This window comes from Diceros bicornis, chromosome 4 (assembly GCF_020826845.1).
Source record: "Diceros bicornis minor isolate mBicDic1 chromosome 4, mDicBic1.mat.cur, whole genome shotgun sequence".
Classification (NCBI taxonomy): Eukaryota; Metazoa; Chordata; class Mammalia; order Perissodactyla; family Rhinocerotidae; genus Diceros; species Diceros bicornis.
In genome coordinates, this window is record NC_080743.1 from 4,441,944 (window position 1) to 4,466,539 (window position 24,596).

A 24,596-nucleotide genomic window follows, 5' to 3' on the forward strand; every position below is an offset into this window, starting at 1 on the left:
CTGTTAGACCTCTCTGCCCTCTCTCTCACACACACACACACACACACACACACTCACAGGCATGCACACTCTCACACATGCACTTACACTCTCTCACACACTCATATGCACATGCACACACAGGAAAATCTTTTATCACACTGATTTTTGAGGACTGTCATTTTCATATTTCTGGACTTAGCTTTGTAAACACAATGACATGAATGGAATTCGAGGGTTTTTTCTTTCTGTTTTTCTCCTATGCCCAGTGAGCCAGATGTACAAATAAGTGGGCTTGTTTTGCATTTTTGGCATTTGAAAAGAAATTCCATGTTGCTACTGCTCATGAATGTGCCTAAGGGCCCTTGGGTGTCTCTGCTCAGGTAGAAGATCTTCCCTCAGGCCGCATTCTTTTCCCACGGACTCCAGAGACTGCAGAGAACCTCCCCACTGGGTCTGCCTGGAGTGGGCTGTGAGCACGGGAGCTAGAGCCTCTGGCCTTGTGTCAGCTCTGGGCTGGAGGGGTGCCATGAAATCACATGATATTTGGACTAAAAGGGCAAGTCAAAGAATGTCTCTCTCATCCTGCCCTGAGCAGTGAAGTCTCAGCAGTGAGCACGTGGGCCCCTCAGGGAGCGATTTTGATCCACTGGATGTGCAAGGACAATGGAAGAAAAGGTGAGTCTCCAAGCCAGGCCCGCTGGGGCTACCGACACTTAACAGGATCCCAAAACCAGCTAGTGAGAGTCAGCACATCTGGGAAGGATAGTGGGAGACCCTAGAAGGAAACTTCTAGGTCATCTGGTTAAACCCCCTTCATTAATGGGAATGGTGGTGGTGATTAAAATAGTAAACCAGGAGCAGAAGGGACATAACCAATATTTCACAGATAGTTTGGGCAACCAGGATGAGAATCCAGGTGTCCTGTTTCCAAGGGCAGGTAAGAAGTTGCAGGAGCAGAGGACAACCCTTGTCTGGGGTGTTAGTTGGTAGCGTGTGGCCGCTATTCCTGAGTAGCTCTGTTAAGGGCCTATTTCTGCAGACTTTCATCTGGATGCCATGGAGAATGAAGGTTGGTGTACAAGAAAACTCAGCCTATGGCTGACAGAGAGGACACATCTCAACTTCCCCCCTCTTCCCAGTCTCTCCCACTTCCTTTCTTCATTTCATATTTATACCTTCCTATTCTTCTGGATTAGAGAAAGAAGAAAACAGGCTGTCCCATCCTTACTTTTAGAGTGTCACTTATCTAGACCACTAAGGGCCTCATTCTAAACGGGAGAACATTTTAACGCTCCCTGACTGACCTGGGTCCCATGCTCCTGTGACTTCCCGAGTCTTCCATGCCTCCTCCCTGAGATGATCCTTGGCCTCCCGCAGTGAGGCAGGGGTCTTGAGAAAGTTAGTGTAGCCACGGGCCTGGGTTGAATCTTGGCTCAACAACGTTCTAGAAATTGGAGTAAACCATAAAAAATTGCAGATATGTAACTTTTTAAAAAAAATTAAACTTTGCTCTTTAAAGTAATTGTATTCATATTATCTATATTCATATAATATATATCATATTATCTATATTCATATAATCTATATATGATATCATATTATATCATATATAGATGCATATTATTAGTTGTAAAAAATAAGGGGGCCGGCCCGGTGGCATAGTGGTTAAGTTCACACGGTCCACTTCAGTGGCCCGGGGTTCGCAGGTTTGGATCCCAGGTGCAGACCTACACACCGCTCATGACGCCATGTGTGGTGGCATCCCACATACGAAATAGAGGAAGTGGGCACAGATGTTAGCTCAGGGCTAATCTTCCTCAGCAAAAAGAGGAAGATTGGCAATGGATGTTAGCTGAGGGCCAATCTTCCTCACCAAAATAATAATAATAATAATACAGAGAGATCCCATGTACACTTTTACCCATTTCCCCTAATGATAACATTGGGCAAAACTACAGTCTAATATCACATCCAGTATGTAGACACTGGTACAGTCAGGACACAGAACTGTCCCCTGACCACAGGATCCCTCCTCTTGTGCTTTTATAGCTACACCCATTTCCTTCCTTCCTGAAAACCACTATCTGTCCTCTGTTTCTATAATTCTGCCATTTCAAGAACATTATATAAATGGAATTGTAGTGTATGTAACCTTTTGGGATTGGCTTCTTCAGCTCAGCATACCTCCTGGAAGAGTCATATGGTGCGTTGCCTGTAGCAGTAGTTCTTTCCTTTTTATCGCTCACGATGTTCCATGGCATGGCTGTCCCACGGCTTGTTTGCCCCTTCACCATTAAAGGACATCTGGGTTGTATCCAGGTTTTGGCTATTACAAATAAAGCTGCTATGCACATTCGTGTATAGGTTTTTGTCTGAACGTAAGTTTTCATTTTTTTCTGGGATAAGCACCCAAGGGTACAATTATTGGGTCTTATGCTAGTTGTGTGTTTAACTCTATAAGAGAGTGCCAGACTCTTTTCCACAGTGGCTGTATCATTTTACACGCCTACCAGCAATGAATGCGAGACCCAGTTTTTCCCTCCGCATCCTTGCCAGCATTTGGTGTTTTCACTATTTTTCCTGTTAGCCATGTAGGGATATCTCATTGTAGTTTTAATTTGTATTCCTTAATGGCTAGTGATGCTGAATACCTGTTCACGTGGTTATTTGCCATCTGTATATAGTTTTTAGGGAAACATCTGTTCATGTCTTTTGCACATTTTCTAACTGGATTGCTTGTTTTTTTAACATTGAGTTTTGAGATGCTCAACACTTGTGGATATTTAGTTTGTTGGATACATAGTTCGCAAGTAGTTTTGCCCAGCCTGTAGCTTGTCCTTTCATCTTCTTCGCAGGGTCTTTCACGGAGCAAAAGTATTTGCCATAAGGTCCAACTTATCAATTTTTCCATTTATGGATCATGCTTTTGGTGACAAGTCTAAAAATTCTTTGCATATCTCCAGATCCTAAACGATTTTGTCCTGTTTTTTTCCTAAAAGTTTTATAGTTTTATATTTTACATTTAAGTCTGCAATCCATTTTGACTTGACTTTCTTATAAGGCATGAGGTTTAGATCGAGGTTCATTTTTTTTTTTGTCAGTGGATGTCCAATTATTCTAGCATCATTTGTTGAAATAGCTATCTTTCCTCTGTTGGATCACTTTTACACCTCTGTCAAAAATCAGTTGGGGGGCCGGCACTGTGGCATAGTGGTTGAGTTCAGCACCTTCCGCTTTGGCAGCCTGGGTTTGTGAGTTCGGATCCCGGGTGCAGATCTGTACCACTCGTCAGCCACGCTCTGGCGGTGACCCACATATAAAGTGGAGGAAGACTGGCACAGATGTTAGCTCAGGGTTCGTCTTCCTCAAACAAAAAAATGAGGAGGAGTGGCAACAGATGCTAGCTCAGGGCTAATCTTCCTTAGCAAAAAAAAAAAAGAGAAAAAAATCAGTTGGGCATATTGATGTGGGTCTATTTTTGGGTTCTTCATTCTGTTTCATTGATCTATATGCTGACCCCTCTGCCAACACCACACGGTTTTGATAACTACAGCTTTATAGTAGGCCTTAATATCAGGTAGAGTGATTCCTCCCACTTTTCTTTCTTTTTCTATGGAACTTAAATATTTTTTATCTTTTTATGTGGAAATAAGTTTCAAACAAAGAAAAATTGCAAGAATAAGAATAGTATACAACACGCCCATATACTCTTTCTCCAGATTCACCTATTATTTACCTTTTGCTGCATTTGCTTTATCATTTGCTCCGCCTACACACACGTACACAGACACACACACAAACATATATGAAACTTTTTTTCTAAACTGTTTGAAGGTAAGTTAAATGCATCATGGCCTTTTGCTCCTAATTAGTGTGTATTTTCTAAAAATAGGGATATTTTCTTACATAACCACAGTATAGTTAACTCCAATAAATTTGTCATTGATAAACACTCCTCCAATCTACTATGCATATTTTATTTTTTAAAAAAATTGACCCACTTGTGTCCTTTGGAGACTTTTTTTTTAGAACTCCCACATGGGATCCAGGCTGGGGTCAGGTCTTAGCTGCCCTGTCTCTCCAGCCTCCTTCAATCCAGAACATGGCTGCGGCTTTTCTTCATCTTCTCTGACATTGACACTTTTGAAGAACACAGCACGCCCCCCGCCCCCCCTTTAACAGTCAGGTCCTCATTTGGGGTTTAGCTTATGTTTCCCCACGATTAGATTCAGCTTGTGCATTCTTGGCCAGAATATTACCAAGATGTTGCATCTTTCTCAGCATAATACACCTGGAGGCACTCGAGTTTCACCTGCCTCCGTTGATGATTTTAATTTTGATCACCTGGTGAAGCTCATGTATGATTGGTTTATTTGGGCCTACAAAAATGGCACTTTCATGATTCAACCTAACATAATCTTTGTTAAGGTTTCGTGTGTGTACCTGACCTCTCTGACGCTCTTTCCCCCATCTGTTAAGCGTGGATATTAATAATTTCTCTCCCATGAGTATCATTGGGAGGGTCAAATAAGGTAAGGTACGTAAAATTCGGCGCATGAAAAGCACTCCATAAATATTAGCTATTATTATGGCAGCCGGGCAGTGGTAAGGGATCTTGGTTTTGATCTTCCTCCCAGACTCTTCCAATTATAACCAAAATCACGACAGAGGCAAAGTGGTGGGAGTGGGGGCGGCCTCAGCGCTGCCATTTCAGTCTCCTCATCTGGAAAATGGGAAGATGCCTCCCACTGCACGGGGTGCTAGGAGGCTTGATGGCATGTATGTGAAAGCGCCCGGACACGGACTAGGTTCTCAAAAAATCATGGGTGGTTCTTAATCTGTTGTATGAGGAAAGTATGAATAGCTGTCAGACTTCTAAAATTCTAACTCTGAGGCAGCAGCAAGGGATGAAAACCGGCGAGAGCCCAGGCCCGGGGAGTGGTCACCGTTTTGCAGCTCTGTGATCTCTGGCGCATTCCTGCAGCTTCAGCTGTGTCGTCTGTAGCTGGGGGACGAATCGGCGCCCTCCTCGCGGTGCCTGGCGCCCCGGCCGCCTCCGGACCGGGGGAGGGGCCGAGCGGGCACCTGCGCCGCCGGGGGGAGCTCGTCCCCGCCCGCCCCGCAGGCTCCTCCCCGGCGGCGCGCGCCCCGCGGGCCGGCACCGGGCAGACGCGCGCGCGGCGGCGACCCTCGGGCGGCGGGCGGCGGGCGGCGGGCGGCGGCGGCGGGGCGGGGCGGGCGCACCGATGGGCGCCACTGAGAAGGGCGGCAAGAAGAGCCGGCGGCTGTTCTCGCTGCGGCCGTGGAAGGCCACCCGGCGGCTGTGGCGGACGCGCGCCGGGCCCCCGGCGGCGCAGGGTGAGTGTGGGCGCGGCCGCGACTGTCCCGCGCCCGGCGGCCCCGGGACCCCCGGCGGCCGGGCGACCCTCCACCCCGACCGGGCCCCGAGCTCCGCCCGGCCCCTCGACGACGCGCGGGGCCGATGTCTCTCCCTCCACCCCGCGGCCCCTTCGGCATCTCCCTGGGCCCCGGTGGTCGCAGCTTGTTTGCCCCCAAAGCCCCTGTCTGTCCGTTCGGCCCTGGACAGAAGGAATCCGGGGTGCCTCGGGGACGCAGTCTTACTCAGGTTTGCATCCCCCCAGCGCCTGCCCGGCGCCTGCATTGCAGTCCCCGTTGGGGGCCTTAATCCGGACCTAGGGCTGCCTTCACGACCCTCCCCGTCAGGACGCACCCCCTTTCCAGCCTGTCTGCGTGACTCCCTGTTGTGTGGTGAGCTCCAGTCACGATAAAGTACTTCCCAAACACGTTCCACCCTGTCCTACCCGGGGCCTTCACTCACATTTATTCCATCACTGAGTCCCACCATTCATTACACAATTTCTAACTCCCCCTGCCTGCCGGGCTCTGGAGTCAACAACATAGGCGAGGCCCCAGCTCACAGAACTAGAGAGAGAAACACACATTACACACGTAAAACAGGTGAAGATCCCGATTACAAATTGCTGTGTGTGTTTGGAAGGAATCAGTCTGCTGGGAGAGGAAAAAAGGCAGAGGGGCTCTGGCTTATGTGGGGGTGGACAGGGAAGGCTGTCTGAGGCCGTGCAATTTAGGCTGAGACCTGAAGCCTGATGAGGAGTTACTCCAGCGTGGAGCCAGGGAGAGCGTTGCTGCAGAGGGAATAACAAGTGGAGAGGTTCCTGAGCTTACAAGGGGACAGTGAGAGGGCGGGGCCTGGATCAGGTCTAGGTTGGCCATGACCAGGCGTTTGGATTTTATTTCAAGTGAGCCGGGAAGCCACTGAAGTGTTCTAATCAGGGATATGACATGATCTGCTGGCTCCCTGCCTTCTCTCTATCTGCAGTGGCCGTGCCTTCATCTCTCAGCTCGGCCAGTTCCTATCCATCCATCGAGACTAGCGCAGATGCCGTCTCCTCCGTGACGCCTCTCATGGGGTTCTTGCCGTCTGTAACCCCTCTTGTAGTATTTCCTCACCCATTGGGCATTTGTCGCTGTTCATCTGGTATTGTAGACTCCACGTGGGCAGGTTCTCATCCACTTCGTGTTTGCATCCCCCACCAGGCTAAGGCTGGGCTTGGTACTTTGTGGATACCTGTTTGCTTGTGTAAGTGTGAGTGTGTGTGAGTGTGTGTGTGTGAGAGTGAGTATGTGTGTGTCCCATCTTGTCTTTTTCGTCTGTTTCCATCATTTGAGGATTCTTCTGAGAGGCTGACATGCCTTGATTTCTAAAATGGCCGATCTGGTCCAGGGCAGAAGCCAGATTGCCACAGGGCCGTCATTGATACAGTCATCACCCTCCCACCCCACGGTTGTTTGGAGGATTGAATTAATTAATGAGTTAACAATTGTAAAGTGCTGGTGCATAGTAAGCATTCTAAAAATAAATTTGACAAAGAGCAGCAGTAATTATGTTTAAAATATTTATTTATTGTGTTAGAAACAAGCTTCGCTATTGTTGGTAGTTAGGGAGACTGTGGCTTGGCATTGTCATCTTGCTGGCTTTCAAAGGCTGTGTTATTACTTTTCATCAATGCACCAATTAAATTCCCTCCACACTGGTATTAAGAGCTGTTGCTGAAACTTAGTAGGGCTGAAGGCTGAATGCCCCTTTTCTTTAGCTTGCCTGAGTAGTTGAATAGATTGGGAATTGCAACAAGTGTTCCTTGAGTGATAATTACATGCATAGTGTTATTCCAGGTGTTCTGTGAATGTTTAAAAAAGAGGAATAAATGGATATTGCTACTGTAGTAAATTGGGTTAGAATAAATTTCCTAGTTCTATAGTTTTTAAAACCAGGTCTATATTGCATACACAGCCATCATCTCCTCTCTTCTCTGTTCTTGTCCTGGAGTTCACCCATGGCTTCCCGGGCCCATTGCCACTCCACACTTCTCTTTTCTTAGGTAGGATCTTCACTGCTCTCTCTATTTCTCTACTTCCCCTTCCCCCATACAGCCTGGAGATAAGGCCATTATAATGTCTTACGTTATAGGATACTTTACAGAATGGGTCAACTGCAAAGTTGACAACACCCTGGAAGGAGGGAGGGCAGATGGTATTGATTTTCCCCATTTTATAGATAAGGAAGTTGAAGCAAGAGTCAGTGACTTTGCAGAAGGTCATATGACTGATGAATGGCAAACTCAGGCCTCAGTACCCGTACAGCATCTTTTCTGCCACATCTCCCTGCACAAAATAAACAAATTCCAATATCTATACTCTTGGAGGGGAAAAATAAAGTTAATAAATGTCATGCAGTGAAAGAAATCCATATCCCAATTATATTTGATTTTTTTAAAGATGGCCTGAAGATCTCATGATGATGTCAACATAGCTTTGGGCATCTAGAATCCTATGCTTTGGCGTCAGACGGGCTATGATTTGAACCTGTCACTAATGAATGGCTCACTAATAAGCTCTGTAGTCTTTGGCAGGGTGCTAAATCTTTCTAAAACTCAGTTATATATCATTTGCACAATAGGGATGATAATTCCAATGTCATAATGTTCCTGTGATGATTAAATGAGTTAATGTATATAAAGTGCCTGGTACATGGTGGCTCACAAAGTGGTGGTTATTTTTATTAATATTAGTCTAGATCTTCCACTCTATGATCACACCCCAAATATGGTTAGTCACGGGGCAGAAGGTGGGAGCTGTGGGAAAAAAACACGGCTGGAAGGTCCTTCAGGGCGGCTGTCCCTTCCGGACCAACCGGAAGGTCTTGCAGACCACCATCCTTCTCTGTCCCACCCTTTTTTCATCAAGAGGCTGCAGGTGAGAAGTTGAATAGCTTCTGCGGACTCCTGGCATCTTTACAGCCTAACACTGAGTCCTGAGCATGGCCGACATTCCATGAATATATTTGTATATACATTATATACAATACAATGTGTATATATTACATATATCTCTCTCTAAAGACAATGCTTCTGAAATGTACAGTCTGAACACTTGTGGCTCTAAGTATAGGATTAATACCTAGAAGGATAATTATTGGGTTAAAAAGTATATGCTTGTTTAATTTTGAAAGATACTGTCAAGTTGACCTCCGTACATTTGTGCCAGTTAGTTACCAGCAGTGGTGTATGAGATTCCTGATTCCTCCCTTCCTTGCTGGTACCGAGTACTGTCAGACTTGGCAATGCTTGCCGACGTGATGGATGTGAAATGGAACCGCATGGTTATTTTATGTTGAATTTCCTTGACAAATAATGAAGCTAAAGATCTTTTCACATGAATATTGACCATGTGTGAAAAAGACCTATTCGTATCTTTTCCAATTTTCTTTCCCCTGGTGGTTTGTCTTTTTCTTATCCATTTATAGGAGTTCTTTAAATATTCTGGATACTAATCATTTGTTGGCTTATATGTCCAAACAACTTTAAAAGACATACCCAACCACCAAGCTGTTCTAAATGAGAATATGAACAAGTCGTGCCCAGTGGAAATTAGCCCCCCTAAATGCTTCCATCCTTTCCAGAGAACTGTGTTTTAGTCAAATATCAAAGCTTTTAGGTTATAGAAAAAGGAGTGAACGGATGGTGGATGTATTTTGTGAGGAGTAGACTTTCCTAGCCCTGGAAATGATGGTAGAAAACTGGCCTTGAGTTCCTCCCACCAGAAATTACCTTCGCCAGACCCTGGTGTGGTGAAGAGCCCTTTCCCGAGCTGCGATGGTCCCTGGGGAGACACAGATTGGCGGTCGAGTTAGTCTCCGCCATCAGATAGTGCTTTCCAGGGCAAGATACTTGGAGAAGAGGACAGAACCCTTGTCAGGTGATCTGTGGTTTAGTCCTTCACCGCCATTTTCCAGCCAGAGGCCCCTAAAAACAAGAGATAATGGTCACTACCTGGGGACAGTGGAGAGATCAAGTGAGATCACAGATATGAAGGGACTGTGTAAATACAAGGTGTGTTTGCTAGGCCCTGGGACGTAACCAGCATTTTGCCAGAGGGGGAAAACCTCTCTGACCCACAGTCTTTAGGCCCTGTCCCTTCTCCTGCCACCTGTTATGCATACAGGTGGGTGATTGTGGGGCAGTAGTTCTCCGAGTGTGGTCTCTGGACCAGCAGCATCAGCATCGCTGGAACTTGTCAGAAATGCAATAACAAGTTGCTGGGCCCCACCTCAGAGCTGCCAAATCAGAACCTCTGGAGGGGGGCCCAGTAATCTGTGTTTTAACAAGCCCTGCAGGAATTCTGACGTTTGCTAAAGGCTGAGAACCACTGGCCTAGAGGGGTGAGCAGGGGCGTCAAAGTCAGCAGATTGGGGTTTTAAATCCTGACTCTCCCAGTTGCCAGCTTGTGACATGAGCAAGTTCCTCGACCCCTCTTGGGCTTCCTAGCGCTTGTCAACAAAAGGAAGAGGATGTCACTTCCCTGCTGGGGCTGCTGTCAGAGGTAAGGGACAGGAACTGTCCTGGCTCTGCTACTTTGTAGCTGTGTGTCCTTTGGCACCTCACCTCGCCTCTTTCTGCCTCATTTTTCTCATCTGAAAAATGGACTGGCAAGAGTTAACACGTACGCACTGCTTACTGGGTACCAGCCACTGACCTAAACCTGTACATATTTTTATTTCATTTAATTCTTACAATAACCCTGTTTTATAATCTGTATCTTACAAATGAGAAAACTAAAGCACAGAGAGGTTAAGTAACGTTTCCAAAGTTACACAGCTAGGAAGCTGGGATTCAAACCCAGGCAGGGTGCTGTGAAAGTCCTTGCTTTAAAGAGAATGCTTGGCAACTAGTAAGTTCTCAGTCAGCGTGTGATGATGATGATGAGAAGATTGCGTGGCACACGGTAGGCACTCCATGTGCTGATTGTCTTCCCCTTGCTTTGTGGCCTGGCTTCATGGGGACCCACCCCGCTTTCCTTAGTCATGCTGCCCTCCTCTGCCATGACCCTGATCACAAACCCTCACCCCTCAGGTGGCAGTTTTTCTCTCTCCGTTTCACCTCTTTTATGGCCACTTGGATGCTCTGAGCAGACCAGACAGCGGCTTGGCTGGTGGAGGAAGACTGAAGGTGGTGGTGCAGGTGAAGCCACCCTCCCGTCAGCCACCCCGGCGTGTTTTGGGAATGCATGACTAAGCTAGAAGAGGGTCCAGGCAAGTCGTTGAAAGGTCGTTAGGTCTGCCTGATTTGGGACATTATACTCCAAGTCTCTTTTGCCCTCAAATTTCCAAGGGAATGCAAAAACTTTTTTTGCTCAGTTTTTTTTTCAGAGTAAAATTTGCAGCTGGGAAGTTTAACCCACAATACTACAGCAGTGTTTTTTCTTTCATTTTTGTTTTGCTGGGACAATAAAAAGCCTTATTCTCTTTCAATTCAGAGGCCCACTCATTTTTCTTGAAAATTCTCTTTGGTTTTGCTCTCAAGATGGCCTCCCTTGCTGGGCATGACTCACCGGTCTAGTGACTCAGAAGTGGCATCTAGCAAGACAAGGACTGTGCCGAGCTGTGAAGAGACTTGGTGGCCAGTGGAGCCTTCCAGAAGCTTTCCCTAAACCCAGTTATTGAGATGGAGCATCATTTCCATCAATGGCTGTTTATAATGGTCCCTGGTACCAGTTTATTTGAAGCATGGGGTCTGCCAGAGACACTGCCTTGTTCTGGAAAGCTCCAAGGCTTGAGTCTGTCCTTGTCCCTCAGCTGGGTGTGGCTTTGAGGTTTCCTGTGGGGCAAGACAAGGCTTCTGAGAATTCACCTGGCCCTGCTTGGAATGGGCACAGAATCAGGAGGTCTATGGCTTCTGTAAATATTGTGTCAGGAGGGATAGTGAAGGCTGTTTTATTTGAGGAGGTTTTCAAACCCCTTTTAACTTAATTTTTAAAATTATTAATAAAGGATAGATAGAGACATGAACAGATGTGCAATAAAGCAAATAGAGGAAAATGTACTTGAAGATGGAGTTCACCCTGCGGGTCTTCCAACCTTTCTTTATGTTTGAAACTTTTCAAAGTACGATGTTGGGTAAAATGTAGGTACTCCTAGAAATGACGACACTCTTGATAAAAGATTTCTCCCTTTTTAATATAAACAGCAGCCTCCTCCCACTTCCTCTCTCCTCCCAGCCATAGCCTTTTCCCTGGGACGCCTGCTTGATTAAAAGGGGCGTGGAGGGGGGCTGGCAGGGCTGAGCTCCTCCTGTATGCCAAGGGCTTTCTGTTCTTCCTGATCTGTAATTCTCATGGTAGTCCTGCAACCAGTTATTATTTTCCACATTTTATGAGGAAACTGAGGCACACTTGGTCCAGGTCACCAGGTGATGATATCAGTCTTACAGCATTTACGGAGCCTGTGCTTTATGAGTCAGGCTCTGTGCCATGTACTTTGCGTGTATTCACTCCTCACCCATCCCTAGGAGATGGGTACCATTATTATCTTCATCTCACAGATCAGGAAATGGAGACTTAGAGAGGTGCAAGAACCTGTCCCAGCTGGTTCTAGGGGCCAGGAAATGGCAGAGCCCATGTTTGAGCCCAGTCTCTCCTGCTTTAGAGCGCCTGGCCTGCTATTCAGACTCCTCTGCCTAATGCAGTAAGTTGGCCTGCCTTTGGAAACTTCTTGTGCTGAGACCACGAGCTCCTTGAGGACAGAGAATGTCTTGTTCAGCACTGTGTTATTCCTGGTGTTCAGAGCAGTGCCCGGCACGATGAATATTTATTGACTGAAAGAATGTGGATGGTGGCTTCCCACCACCTACTTCTTCCCTCGCCTGCTCAGTCTCTAAAGTGCTCCCACTGGGCCCATTTTGGCTGCTCTGGACTGGATCCTTGCAGATAGAGATGCCTGTTTCTTGGATGTGGTTTGTGGGCCAACGTGGCTCATTTGGTGGCCAGCGAGGGGTTCCAGTGAAGGCAGATTTTCCTCATTGGTCTTAAATTGTCAAAGAAGAGCATAAAGTCATGATCCATTGCTAAGGAAAGATGGGAACAGAAAACAATACTTAAAATTTCCCCAAACTTTCAGGGAGTCTAAATTGTGACAGCTAGAAATCAAGTCAAGGACCCCCAGTAGCCATGACAGCTTCCACTCTATGGCTGTGTGGGACTCTTGGGCTGCAGTAATGAGCAGGTGAACACTAGCAATTAGTTCTCTTGAATGTGCCCAAGCATGTTGATGACTATATCTTACATTTATATAGCGCTTTGTTTACAAAGTACATCTCTTCTCCCTCTTGATCTTCTGAACAGCCTGTGAACGTACACAGGGCGGGTATGATTAGCCCCACTTTACAGATGAGGAAACTGGTACCAGGGAGGTTAAGTCACCTGGCCTGCACCGCTCAGTTAATAGTGCTCGAGATAGGTCTTCCACCCGCTTATCTCAACTCCTGCTCCACCGCATTTTCCATGTCAGTATTGTGTTTAACCAGCAATTTATGGGGATGAGAGCAACAGGTAGGTATATTTCTTTTTGTTGCTCTTCCCCCAATTTAATGAGGTCCTGGATTGGGTCAGTTAATCTTTCTGGATATCAGTTTACCAATCTGTATAATGGAGAATAAATACCACCCATCAGTGAGTGCACTTGGAGCAGAGGGCGTTGTGAGAGTTCAGAACTTAAAAAACAGTTTCTGAGTGAGGGTGTTTGGAAGGCACCGTGATGACCCATTTTCCAAAAAATAAGTTACGTGTCACCTCCCCTGGCCACCCTATCTAAATTGGTACCTCTATTACCTCCTTACCATGTTTCATTTTTCTTCACAGCATTCATTTTCTTCACAGCAGCCATTTATTATATATTTGTTTATTGTCTGTCTGAATCCTCCCACCAGAATGTATGGGGGCAGGGACTCGGTCTGTTTTCTGCACTCCCAAATTCCTAACATGTGCAATAGTGCCTGGCACAAATAACCATTTGTTGAAGGAATGAGTGAATGAACCTGAGCTATGTAATGATTGAAGGTAAGATTAAATTAGATGATTGAAAGATTTGCTTGAATCTTCCTTGCCCTCTAACAGAGGGTTCTTGTGGTCTGGCTTCTTCATACCCATTTCTGGCTCAACCACTCAACATCTTAAAACCAATCATTAAAGCCTTGAGTATCACCTTACGCCTCGATGAAATAGGTTCAATACCCCGTGTCCATGTGGCAGATGCAGGTCGTTGTATTGCCTAGTGTACCTCTGAGCTGGAACAGCCTGTGAGCAGCTTGAGGACTGGGGCTGGTGTATCCCCAGAACTTAGCATAGAGCCTGGTCCACAGAGAAGTAAAAGAAGTGTTTGTTGAATGAATGAATATGTAAGAGGAAACAAAGCACAGGGCTCCTAATCCCCCTCCCAAGTTAAGGTCTCCGTTTGAAAAGAAGCCTGGCTCACGGCGCAGACGTTCCCCTTTCAACTTGGACCACATCTCTCCAGAGACAAGGAGGCGCTAAACAGATGGTTGCCTAACCTAAGGGAAGGAAAGGCAAGCCCAGGCTCCAGATCCAGTTCCAGGCCGTGTTTTGGAATGTGTGTTTACATCTGCCTGCATCCCCATCCTTTCCGCTCCAGCATAAGCCAAATTATAACCCGGCACACTGACTTGCATGCAATTATCAGAGCCCGGGTGATCCTCGCTGGAGGGACTTCGCCCCCGAGACCGCTGTCTGTGAATGACAAATCACAAGTCAGGGTGGCAGAATCCGCCAGGTTGTCCTGCTCATTTGCAGCAGAGAGAGGAAGGGAGAATGAAGGATTCTGAAAATAAAGGTAAGGGGCCAACTGCAGAGGGGAGGCTAAAAGATGCCGGGGCTGAGATGTCACTCCACAGACGTGTTTAGTTTCTATTAATGGCTGATTTAAAATTACTGTGCATATATTATTTTAAAATTCCAGTTATGTAATAAACATGACTTTTAAATGACCGGCTTCTGGTTTCCAAATATTGTGTCATTCAGTTTTCCATTTTGTGCTACTAAATATAACAGTATTTTTGCATTCTTCATTTAATCTTGGCTGAGTAACACATCTCCATTTCACGGATTTCTTTTTGATAGCTCACAGAATTTTGATAATTTTATTTTGGGAGTGTTCACAAGAGTTAATTAATATGTAGGTTTTCAATGCATTATTGGAATGGGAATATCTGAGATACTTCGGACTTAACACAGTTTGGGTTCTCAAGAAAAACATTGACCTGAGAATCTCTTAATGAACATTAATCTTTGCAGGAGGGCCCACTGGGGAGCGTCAGTGACCTGCAGATCTGTTTATCTTGCGGAGATATTCGGATGCAAACTTCCCCCGCTCCCTCCACGAGTCTCCACCCCCTAGATCCCTGATACATTACCCTTCCACCCCCCCACCCCCCAATCACCCTAATTACGTTGGAGGCAAGGATGAGGAGAGAAACGGATTTAAATGAAAACTCAGGAAGGTAAAGGGCTCACTGAAAATGAGCCAACCAAATGTTAAGTTCGCCAACAAGGATTCTGGGGTTTTAAATTCCCAGGCTCCTTGAGTTTTCTGCCGCAGTTGGGGGAGGAGCGATAGACCCCAAGGTCTCAGGAGGCTACACGTGTTCCCCGATCCGGTTTCCAGGAGGGAGCCTGCCTTCTTGCCGCCCTGGTCCTGCGCCCGGTGCGGTGCCGGAGGGAGGCGCCTGGCCGAGGACTCCATCTCCGCGCCGCGGGGCCCGGCGCCCGCTTGCCGAGCGCTCATTTGAGGGTGTGCCGGCCCCCCTTTTCCCCGCGGGCCTTCGCCGTTCTCGCCCGGGAGCCGCTGCGCGTGCGTGTGCGCCCCGCCCTCCCCCTCCGCGCGCCCCCCCATCGGGAGGCCCCGCGCTTTGCCCTCGGGCGCCAGAACCAGGGGCGCCGGCCGCAGAGCCCGGGGCAGCACTCGCCCCCCGAGCCTGCCTGCGCCCCAGTCCCGCCGGGTGGGTGATCGGTGCGACCGCCGGGGCCCCAAGCCGCCGCCTCCTGCGTGCGGGGCCGCCCGGCTTGGCCTCTGCCAGACCAGTCCCCAACCCGTCTCCGGCTTGTTATATAAGATTCCCACCTTGGGATGGCAGTGATGTTGATTCCACGTTACAAAAAAAAACAAGACAAAACCAAAAAAGCCACACGCAGCCTGATGCCAGTGGGGAGACTGCTATTTGAATGTGCCAAGCTGTTGTAATGGGGGCTCTTAAGCAATCCCACTTTGTATAACTGAGGTTTTAAAAGAGGCGGAGGTAGCTGGTGGTGGTGGTATTAACCTCTACCAGGCTCCGGATCATTCACATCCGCGTATTGATCTCTGTGGTTTTGATGTTTAAATTTGAATTAAGCAGCCTTAGCGAGGAAGGGAACAGACAGCTATGCTGGTAAGTGGAAAGCGGGCCGTCCACTGCTGTTTCTAAGCCAGCCTCTCATGGGCCAATAAAACCTGTGTGTGCGTTAAAGTATTTTAAGTGAACTCAAGGAGAATGCTGGCTTTTCCAGTGTTGTTTTCAGTGGCCAGAGAAAGGGTGTCTGGAAAGGAGAAATTAGCTTATATGCCATGTCATGCTAGGCCTGGGGCCTGATGTAGAAGTTAAGACTGCCTGAATTGGAGGCTCACGTTGAGATTAATATTCAGCATTGCTTGAAACTGAGACACTCCCCGTTTCTCAGTGTCTCAGCATGTTTTAAGCTTCAAATCCCCAGCTGCTTTTTGAGGGGAGTTGGTATTTAGAATTTTTGTTTTACTGTGTTTTGGAAAGAGCCTTTGGTTGAGAGTCAGGATAGTTAGGTTCCAGCTTGTTCTGCCACTAACTCATTAGTGACCCAGGACAAGACCCTTTATTTTTTGGATCTCAGTTTTCTTATCTCTAAAATGGAGAAATGTTACACTAGATCACTGTTCTTCAGATTGCAAGTGGTAAGAAAGCAATTTAGTGAGTCTCGAGCAACATTTTAGGAAGATGAAATAGAATAGACAATGTCAGAAACCATTGCACGTGGTAAGGGTAAATATTGTTTCCGGAAACTTCTGTTTTAGATATTTATGTTTATATATGTAAGTATGGGCTGTATTGATGTCAGGTCTATTTCTCACTGTGAATCCCAGTCAAAAGAGTTTGAGAAACACTGAAATAAACCATAGCTTCTTAATTTGGTTTTCAAGGAGTCTGTGAAATGCAGTTTTATATGCATGTCCATTTTTGTTTATATATGAGGAGAAAGTCACTAGTTTTCCTCGGATTTTCAAAGGAGTCTAAGACCTCAAACAGTTATGAATTCTTGTATTTCCCCCCAGCCCCTTCCAAGCTAATTTCTTAGAGATCAAAGGATCCTTCCTTAGGTCTGGGAGATGTCTGTGTGTTGAGAGAGACCACTGAGTGTGGGATGAGAGGTGGGGAGTGTGTGTGCATGTTGAGGAGAAGGTGTGACCATGGTAAGCAGACCAGGAGAGCTATTTGTGGGTTCCAAAGTACCAGTTGGTGACCTGAATATGAAACATAAATATACTAAAAATTGGAGTCTTTGTGCTGAAAAGTACCACAGAAAAACTATTAAAGTGTGAATTGTTTGGAAGTCAACTCTCCTTGCAAAGACTGAAAAAGAGAGCCAGGTAAAATTTAAGGAAGTTGACAGGGGCAAATAAATCTTCTGGATGTTGGTAGGGGACACTGAATTTTTATCAGCTACCATCACATGACTAGCGTTCAGTAAATGTTGAATTGTGGTTTAATAAATGTCTTTCTTTTTCCTCTTTTTGATCCATCTTGTCTTAAGATAGTCCGTTGACGCTTTTAAAAACAGGAGACATTGTATAACACTTACCCAGCATATCTCAAAACGCTTTGCAAGCTAGAAAAAAAAAAATTACAGGGGGCTGGCCCAGTGCTGTAGTGGTTAAGCTGGGCATGCTCCACTTCAGCGGCCCGGGTTCACAGGTTTGAATCCCAGGCGTGGACCTACACTGCTTGTCAGCCACGCGGTGGCAGAGATCCACATACAAAATAGAGGAGGACGGGCACAGATGTTAGCTCAGGGCTAATTTTCCTCGAGCGAAAAAAGAGGAAGATTGGCAACAGATGTTAGCTCAGGGCTAATCTTCCTCAGCAAAAAAGAAAAATTATGTTTGAGGCAACTAAGAAGAAAATTGTTGAATGAGTTAATAAGTAGGTGTTGGCAAACATGACAGCTAATTACAATAATAACAATCATAGCTCTCATTTAATGAACAGCTAGTATGTGAAAAGCTCTCTGCGAGGTGCTTCACATATTGTCACAACACTGCAAGGTTGGGGGTATTTTACGTGTGGAAATGGATTAAGAATTTCGCACAGGGACACAAAGCCAGTAAGTGGCAGAGCCGGGATTCAAACCCAGGTCGTTTTACCTCCAAAATCATCCACGTGGTAGGCAAAGGCTTGAGAATAAGTAGCAGGGCAAAATTGCAGTTTTTAATAAAATGTTCAACATCATTTGTTATTAGAATTAATTTGCTTATTATAAAAACAGAAATGTGAACCTTAGAAAATGATGGCTTTTTACTAATTTTCTAGATTTTGTTTATTTGGAAGATAGACATTTTAACTCTTTAAGTTCATCTCCAGATTTTCCTTTTATTTGGTAAGATCTCTGAGTGTTTTATGCAATAAAGTTTTAGAAGCAGAGACATAAAAGAACAGGAGTGGAGAATTTGAAAATTTGATTGGAAATTTTTTTTCCACAAGAAGTCAGGGCAAGTAGTTCTCTTTTCAGTTTTTCTGTTATTTTTCTAAATTTTATCTCGAAATAACAAACATGGCATTTTGTGAGCAAATGAAGTTATGCATAACATTTTAATGTGATAAAACTAGAATTAGTGTTTTTATGTCAATGGTTCCTGAAAGAATCTTATTTTTCACTGAAAGTTATTACAGAATCTGATTGGGAGTTTGAATGTGGTCAGATCTAGACTTTTAGGCCTTAAATGTTAAAGAAGACTGATGTTCACCCCTCAATCTGTAATTCAAAATAAAATAAGTGTAAGGAAATCCAAAAAACGTTGTGTTTTTTTCTTAACTGTTGTGACTACCTTGATACTTTTAGAGAAAAGTCAGATTCTTTCAGAGATTTTTGTCATTGCTCATTGTGACTGGGTGGATTGGGGAGACAGTATTTTGGCTGGGGTCATCTGTAAGTGGCTGAGTGATTCCTCAGGGTGTCTGGGCTGGCACGAGGTAAAGAGGGCTTAGAGCCTGGGGTGCCAGTGGTGCTCAAATGAGCACCATATTGCTTCCTGTGGGACCCCCTGGAAAGGTGCAAGGGGCTCCAGAAGCTTCACTGGGCAGAAACCGGAAATGCTAGCTGTACTGCAGTGTTCCGGACTGTTCCATTCACTGACGAAATATCTCGTGTGCTGTGCAACTTTCAAATGTTTTGCTGAAGAGGTAAGTGAAAACCCTCTACTTTTCTGAGCCTAGAACGTAAACTGGTTTTACATATACACTCAAATTCCCAGGATTAAAAATGCTGTGTAAATTGAGGAAAGTTATAACTAATTTTGTTCAGAAAAATCACCCAAGACACCACTGCTTGTATTTGAAACACCATATAACACACCTGTCTCATTCAGTTTACATACAGGTACGTGTACCGATGGCTTGATCATGTCCTCTAATATAGTCCTGATGGATCGTTTACATATTAAAATCCATATTGTTTTATTATAAATAACTTTTCTTTCACTTAACTCTTTTACGTTACAGTTGGTAAATTATATATCTTTTTTTGTTTAATTTTGTGTTAGGTTATTTTATCTTTGAATTGCATTTTGAGATACTAAACAGGGAAATACAAATTATTTTTATATTATATATATATTTGTGTTACTCGAGTTTATAAAATAACTTTATTTTGGCCGCTTTAATATTTTAAAAGAATTGAGCCAACATTAAAACTTTTGGAGATTATATATTCAGTTCTGTGTTTCTGAACGGTTCCTTTAAGAAAATTAAAACAATCTATAACAGTGAGATTGAGCTGAACATAAACTGTCCTCTTTACAGGCAGAAATGCTGGGATGTAGGGGTTATAAATCTTTTTTTTTTAATTTAATTAATTTATTTTTTTCCCCCAAAGCCCCAGTAGATAGTTGTATGTTATAACTGCACATCCTTCCAGTTCCTGCATGTGGGACACAGCCTCAACATGGCTTTGGGAAGCGGTGCGTTGGTGCGCGCCCGGGATCCGAACCCCGGGCCGCCAGCAGCGGAGTGCGAGCACTTAACCGCTAAACCATGGGGCCGGCCCCTATAAATCTAAAAAGTGTTATTATTGGTAATTGATTTTTTTTATGCTACTGTAACTGGCACTTTAAATTTTCATTTTGTAATTGTTTGTTGGTAGGATATAGAAATATAGTTGACTTTGTTGACCTTATTTCAATGATCTTGATAAATTCACTTATTAATTTTAATAGTTTTTAGGTTTTTGGGGGGTTTCCTATGTAGGCAGTTGGTTTTTTGTGAATACTGACAGTTTTATTTCTCCCTTTCAAATCCTTATACTTTTAATCTCTTGCCTTATTGCACTAGCTGAGCTCTCTCTCACAATACAGAATAGAATTGGTGATGGTGAATATCCTTATCTTGTCCCTCATCTCAGGGGAAAGCTATTCATCTTTCACCATTAAGTACAATATATGGTGTAAGATTTTATATAGACACTTTTTATCAGGTTAAGAAAGTTATCTTCTACTTCTAGTGAGCTAACTTTTTATCATGAATTGGTGCTGAGTTTTACCAAATGTTCTTTATTGTGATGATCATGTGATTGTTCTATTTTATTCTGTTAATATAGTGAATTACATTGATTTTTGAATGTTAAACCAACTTTGCATTTCTGGAATAAGCTCAACTGTGCTATGTTATCCTTTTTATATGTTGCTGGATTTGATTTGATAATACTTTGTTGAGGAATAGCTTTGTTTATAAGAGAGATTAACTCCTCATTTTCTATTGTTGTGGTGCCCTTAACACGTTTTGACGTTAAAATTTTGCTGAACTGATAAAACAAGTTAGAAAGTATTTCCTCTTTTTCTATTCCCTGGGAGTGTCTTATAAGATGGGAATTATTCTTTAAATGTCTGAGAGAATTCACTGGTGAAACCACCTGAGCCTGGAAATTTTGTTGTGGAAAGGTTTTAAAAATATGGATTCATTTATTTTAATAGGTATAGATTTATTTAGATTTTCTATTTCTTCTTCTTTTTTTTTTTTTGGTGAGGAAGATTAGCCCTCAGCTAACATCTGTTGCCAATCTTCCTCTTTTTGCTGAGGAAGATTGGCCCTAGGCTAATATCCATGCCCGTCTTCCTCTACTTTGTATGTGGGACACCTGCCACAGCATGGCTTGATGAACAGTGCTTAGGTCCGTGCCTGGGAGCCAAACCTGTGAACTCCACTGCCACAGTGGTTAAGTTAACTTAACCCTTGGATTTTCTATTTCTTTTTGTGTTTTAGTAAGTTTTGTTTTTCTAGGAATTTGTCCATTTCATCTGAATTTTCAAATTTATTGGCATAAGGTTTTCTTTCTATCTTCTTATAATCTTTTTAATATCTGTAGGTTGTGTGGTCTTGTCCCTATTTTTTATTCCTGATTTTGATATTTCTCTCTTTTTTATACTGGTTATTCTCATTTTTTAAGGCATATTGCCAAGGTTTTATGAATTTTATTAATCTTTGCAAAGAGCTATTTTTTTTTACTTGGTTGTTTTTTTTGTATTATGTATTTTCTGTCTCATGAGTTCCTACTTTTATCATTATTATTTACTTTTACACTCTTTGGTTCTAATTTTCTGAAATTTTTTCTAGTTTCCTGAAATGGAAGCTTATATCTTTGATTTTCAGTTTTCTTTTAACAAATATTTTCATTTAAGGCTATAAATTTTCCTCTAAGCATAGTGTTAGCTGCATCCTGCAAATTTTGTTTTATCATATTTTTATGGTCATTTAGTTTAAAATATTTTATAATTTCCATTGTGATTTTCTTTTTGACCCACAGGGTCATGTAGAAATGTACTTCTTAATTTCTAAGTAGTTGGGGAGTTTGTAATGATCTTTTTGCTACTGATTTCTAGATTACTTTTACTGTGATTAGAGAACCTACTTTGGATAATTTTAATTCATTGAAATTTGTTGCAACTTGCTTTGGGGGCCCTGCATATTGTCAATTTTTATATATGTATGTTGTATGTGTGTTTTAAAAGAATATGCATACTTAGGTTGTTTGGTTCCCTGTTCTGTATATGTCAATTATGTCAATTTTCTTAATCTTGGAGTGCAGATCTTCTTTATCCTTACTAATTTTTTTTTCTTATTCTGTTGGTTCCTAAGAAAGGGTTAAACTCTCCCATTATGATTTTGGATTTGCCTATTTCTCTTTTTGTATTTGCCAGCTTTTGCTTTATTTAACTTTGAGGCTATGTTAAGGTGAATTATAATGTTAAATTATAAATTTACAATTGTTGTATCTTTATCATGAAATATCTCTCCTTATCTCTAGTAATGCTTCCTGCCTTAAAGTCTATGTTTCTAATATTAATGTAGCCAAACCAGCTTTCTTTGGGCTAATATATACATAGTATATCTTTTGCCATCTTTACACTTCAATTTTTCTGTGCTCTTGTGTTTAATCTATATCTTTTATAAGCAGCATATAAATGAATTTTAAAAAATCCAGTCTGACAGTTTGGTCTTTAGTTCAAGTATTTAAAGCATTTAATATAATTATTCATACATTAAGGTCTATAGCTACCATGTTACTATTTCTTGCCTGTTTGTAACGCACCTGTTTTATGTACCAGTTTTTTTTCTTTTTGGCTTTCTTTTGGATTAATCAAGCATTATTTTTAACCTTCTCTTTTCCCTCTCTACTAGCTTGTTACACATTTGTTTCCATTTCTCGTGTGTGTGTGTGTGTGTGTGTTTGTGTGTGTGATGACCCCAATGCCACTTCTACTTAATCACGTCCCGGACGATGTTGGGCTCTTAGGACACTTTGACTCCCTTTACCTGTCTTCTCCCCTCCCCAGCCCATACCCTTTTTATGCCTTTTGTGTCATTTGAAAATTCATTTTAATTATACATACATTTAAACCTCCATAAGACCCCAATATTATTGTTTTTTACAGTCAATATTCATTTAGATTTACTCACATATTTACCCTATCCATTGCTTTTCATTTCGTCCTGAATTTCTCTTTTCCTTCTGGGATCTTTTCCATCCGCATAAAAAACTTTCTTGAGTATTTCTTGTTGTACGTATCTGCTCTAAAAGAATATTCTCAGTGTTTTTGGTCTGGAAATAATTTTGCCTTTGCTTTTGAAGATAATTTCATTGGGTGTATAGAATTCTGAGGAGGTGGATTTTCCCCCCAGCACTTTAAAGATGTCATTCCATTGTCTTCTGGCTTTCGTCCTTGGAAAAGTTGACCATCAGTGTTATTGTTGCCATTTGATGTTGCATCTTTTTTCCTTTGGCTACTTTTAGGACTTTTCTCTCTATATTTGATTGTACGTAGTTTTCCTTGTATTTATCCTGCTTGAGGTTTTTGGCCCTTCTTGAATCTGTGTGGCTTGATGTCTTTTGTAATTCTCATAATTCTCTGCCATTGTCTTTTCAAATACTATTTCTGCTCCATTCTCTCCTCTTTCTGGGACTCTAACTACTTTTATATTAGAATTTTTTACTCTGCCCCACATATCCCTGACTTTATTTTCTGCACTCTTAATATTTTTTTCTCTTTCAGTTTGATTATTTTTTGCAATTTGAGGGCTCACTAGCTCTCTTTGTTGTATCTAATTTATTATTACACAGTCTGTTAATTTCTTAATTTCATTTTATTTTCCAGTTTTAGAATTTTTGTTAGATTATTTTAAAAAATAAATTCTCTGTCTTGTCATCTATTTCCTCAAAAAATATTAATCACAGTCATTTTAAAAACCATATTTATGGATGGACATTGAGGGTATTATGCAAAGTGAAATAAGTCAGAGGGAGAAGGTCAAATACTGTATGATCTCACTCATTAAGTAATAGATAATAACAACAAACAATCACATAGAGACAGAGATTGGATTGATGGTTACCAGAGGGGAAGGGGGGAGGGAGGAGGGCGAAAGGGATAATTCCATACATGTGTGTGGTGATGGGTTGTAATTAGTATTTGGGTGGTGAACATGATGTAATCTATGTAGAAATAGACGTATATTGATGTACACCTGAGATTTATACAATGTTATAAACCAATGTTACTGCAATAAACAAACAAAAAGAAATACAATTGGACAAAATTAAAAAAAAAAAAGGCATTAGATCATTTAGGACCTATGGTGCCATAGTTGGGAGTTTGTGGATTTTATTTTTTAAATATAAAGCTGTTAGAAGGTTATAAGCAAAAAAAAAAAAACCGTGTTTAATAACTCCAAAGTATGGGTCACTGGTCAGTCTGTTTGTCTTTTCTGTTTTTCTTCTTGGTCCTCTTTCTTCATATGCCTGGCAATTTTTTATCACGTGTCCAACACTGTGTATGAAGATGCTCTGGGTGTTGTCATCTCCCTATGGAGAGTATTTACCCTAATCTTTGCCCACAGTAGAAGGGAGATCCCCTCAATCGAATTAGGCACTCGATCTAATTAAGGCCTTTTTGCAGAATTTTAAGGTTTGGTCTACTTCTGGGTTTCCCCAATTCTAGGCCCCCCAGGATGACTGACTGAGAGCTTGAGTTGTTTCCCTTGGCAGACCCTAAATTCCAGTTTTTGTTCCTAGTGCTGTGAATCTGCTGAAAACTGCTCTGCAAAAGCAGTTCGTTCTGCTTTTGGTCTCCTTTCTCCTTGTCTCCAGAGCCCCTTGCCCTTGCAGCTCAGTTAGCAATACTTCAGGGAGAAAGCGCGTCACGCGTCAGGCTCACTTCTCTGAGCACCTGGAAGATGTGCCTTTTCAGTCCTGACCTCCACTTCTGTCTCTGCGGCCCCATGAGTGTCCAAGGTTCTGCAGGCTTCTCTTACTCTTAGCAGCTGCCCTCTGCTGGCTTCTCAACTTCTTGCCCTATACCAAGGATGAGCAAATACCCTACGGGGAAAATGGGCTTTCAGAAAGTTGGGCTTACCTCAGTGAGCCTCCTTCTCTGTAAGATCTGGCTCCTCAAA

General features: G+C 43.2%; 1 protein-coding gene across 3 annotated transcripts in view; it reads left to right on the forward strand.

Moving 5' to 3' along the window:
- Positions 1–372: 372 nt before the first annotated feature.
- The window catches only part of DNAJC6 (DnaJ heat shock protein family (Hsp40) member C6), a 137,524-nt gene continuing 113,300 nt past the window's right edge, over positions 373–24,596 (forward strand). Inside the window, exon 1 of one of the 3 annotated variants that reach the window (XM_058538224.1) lies at positions 373–657. In XM_058538224.1, the coding sequence (XP_058394207.1) occupies positions 519–657 (139 nt within the window). In that variant the 5' untranslated portion in view covers positions 373–518. Of the gene's footprint in view, positions 658–5,264; positions 5,341–13,971; positions 14,204–24,596 lie in introns of those variants that run through there. The other 2 variants (XM_058538225.1, XM_058538226.1) reach the window with 2 other exon arrangements.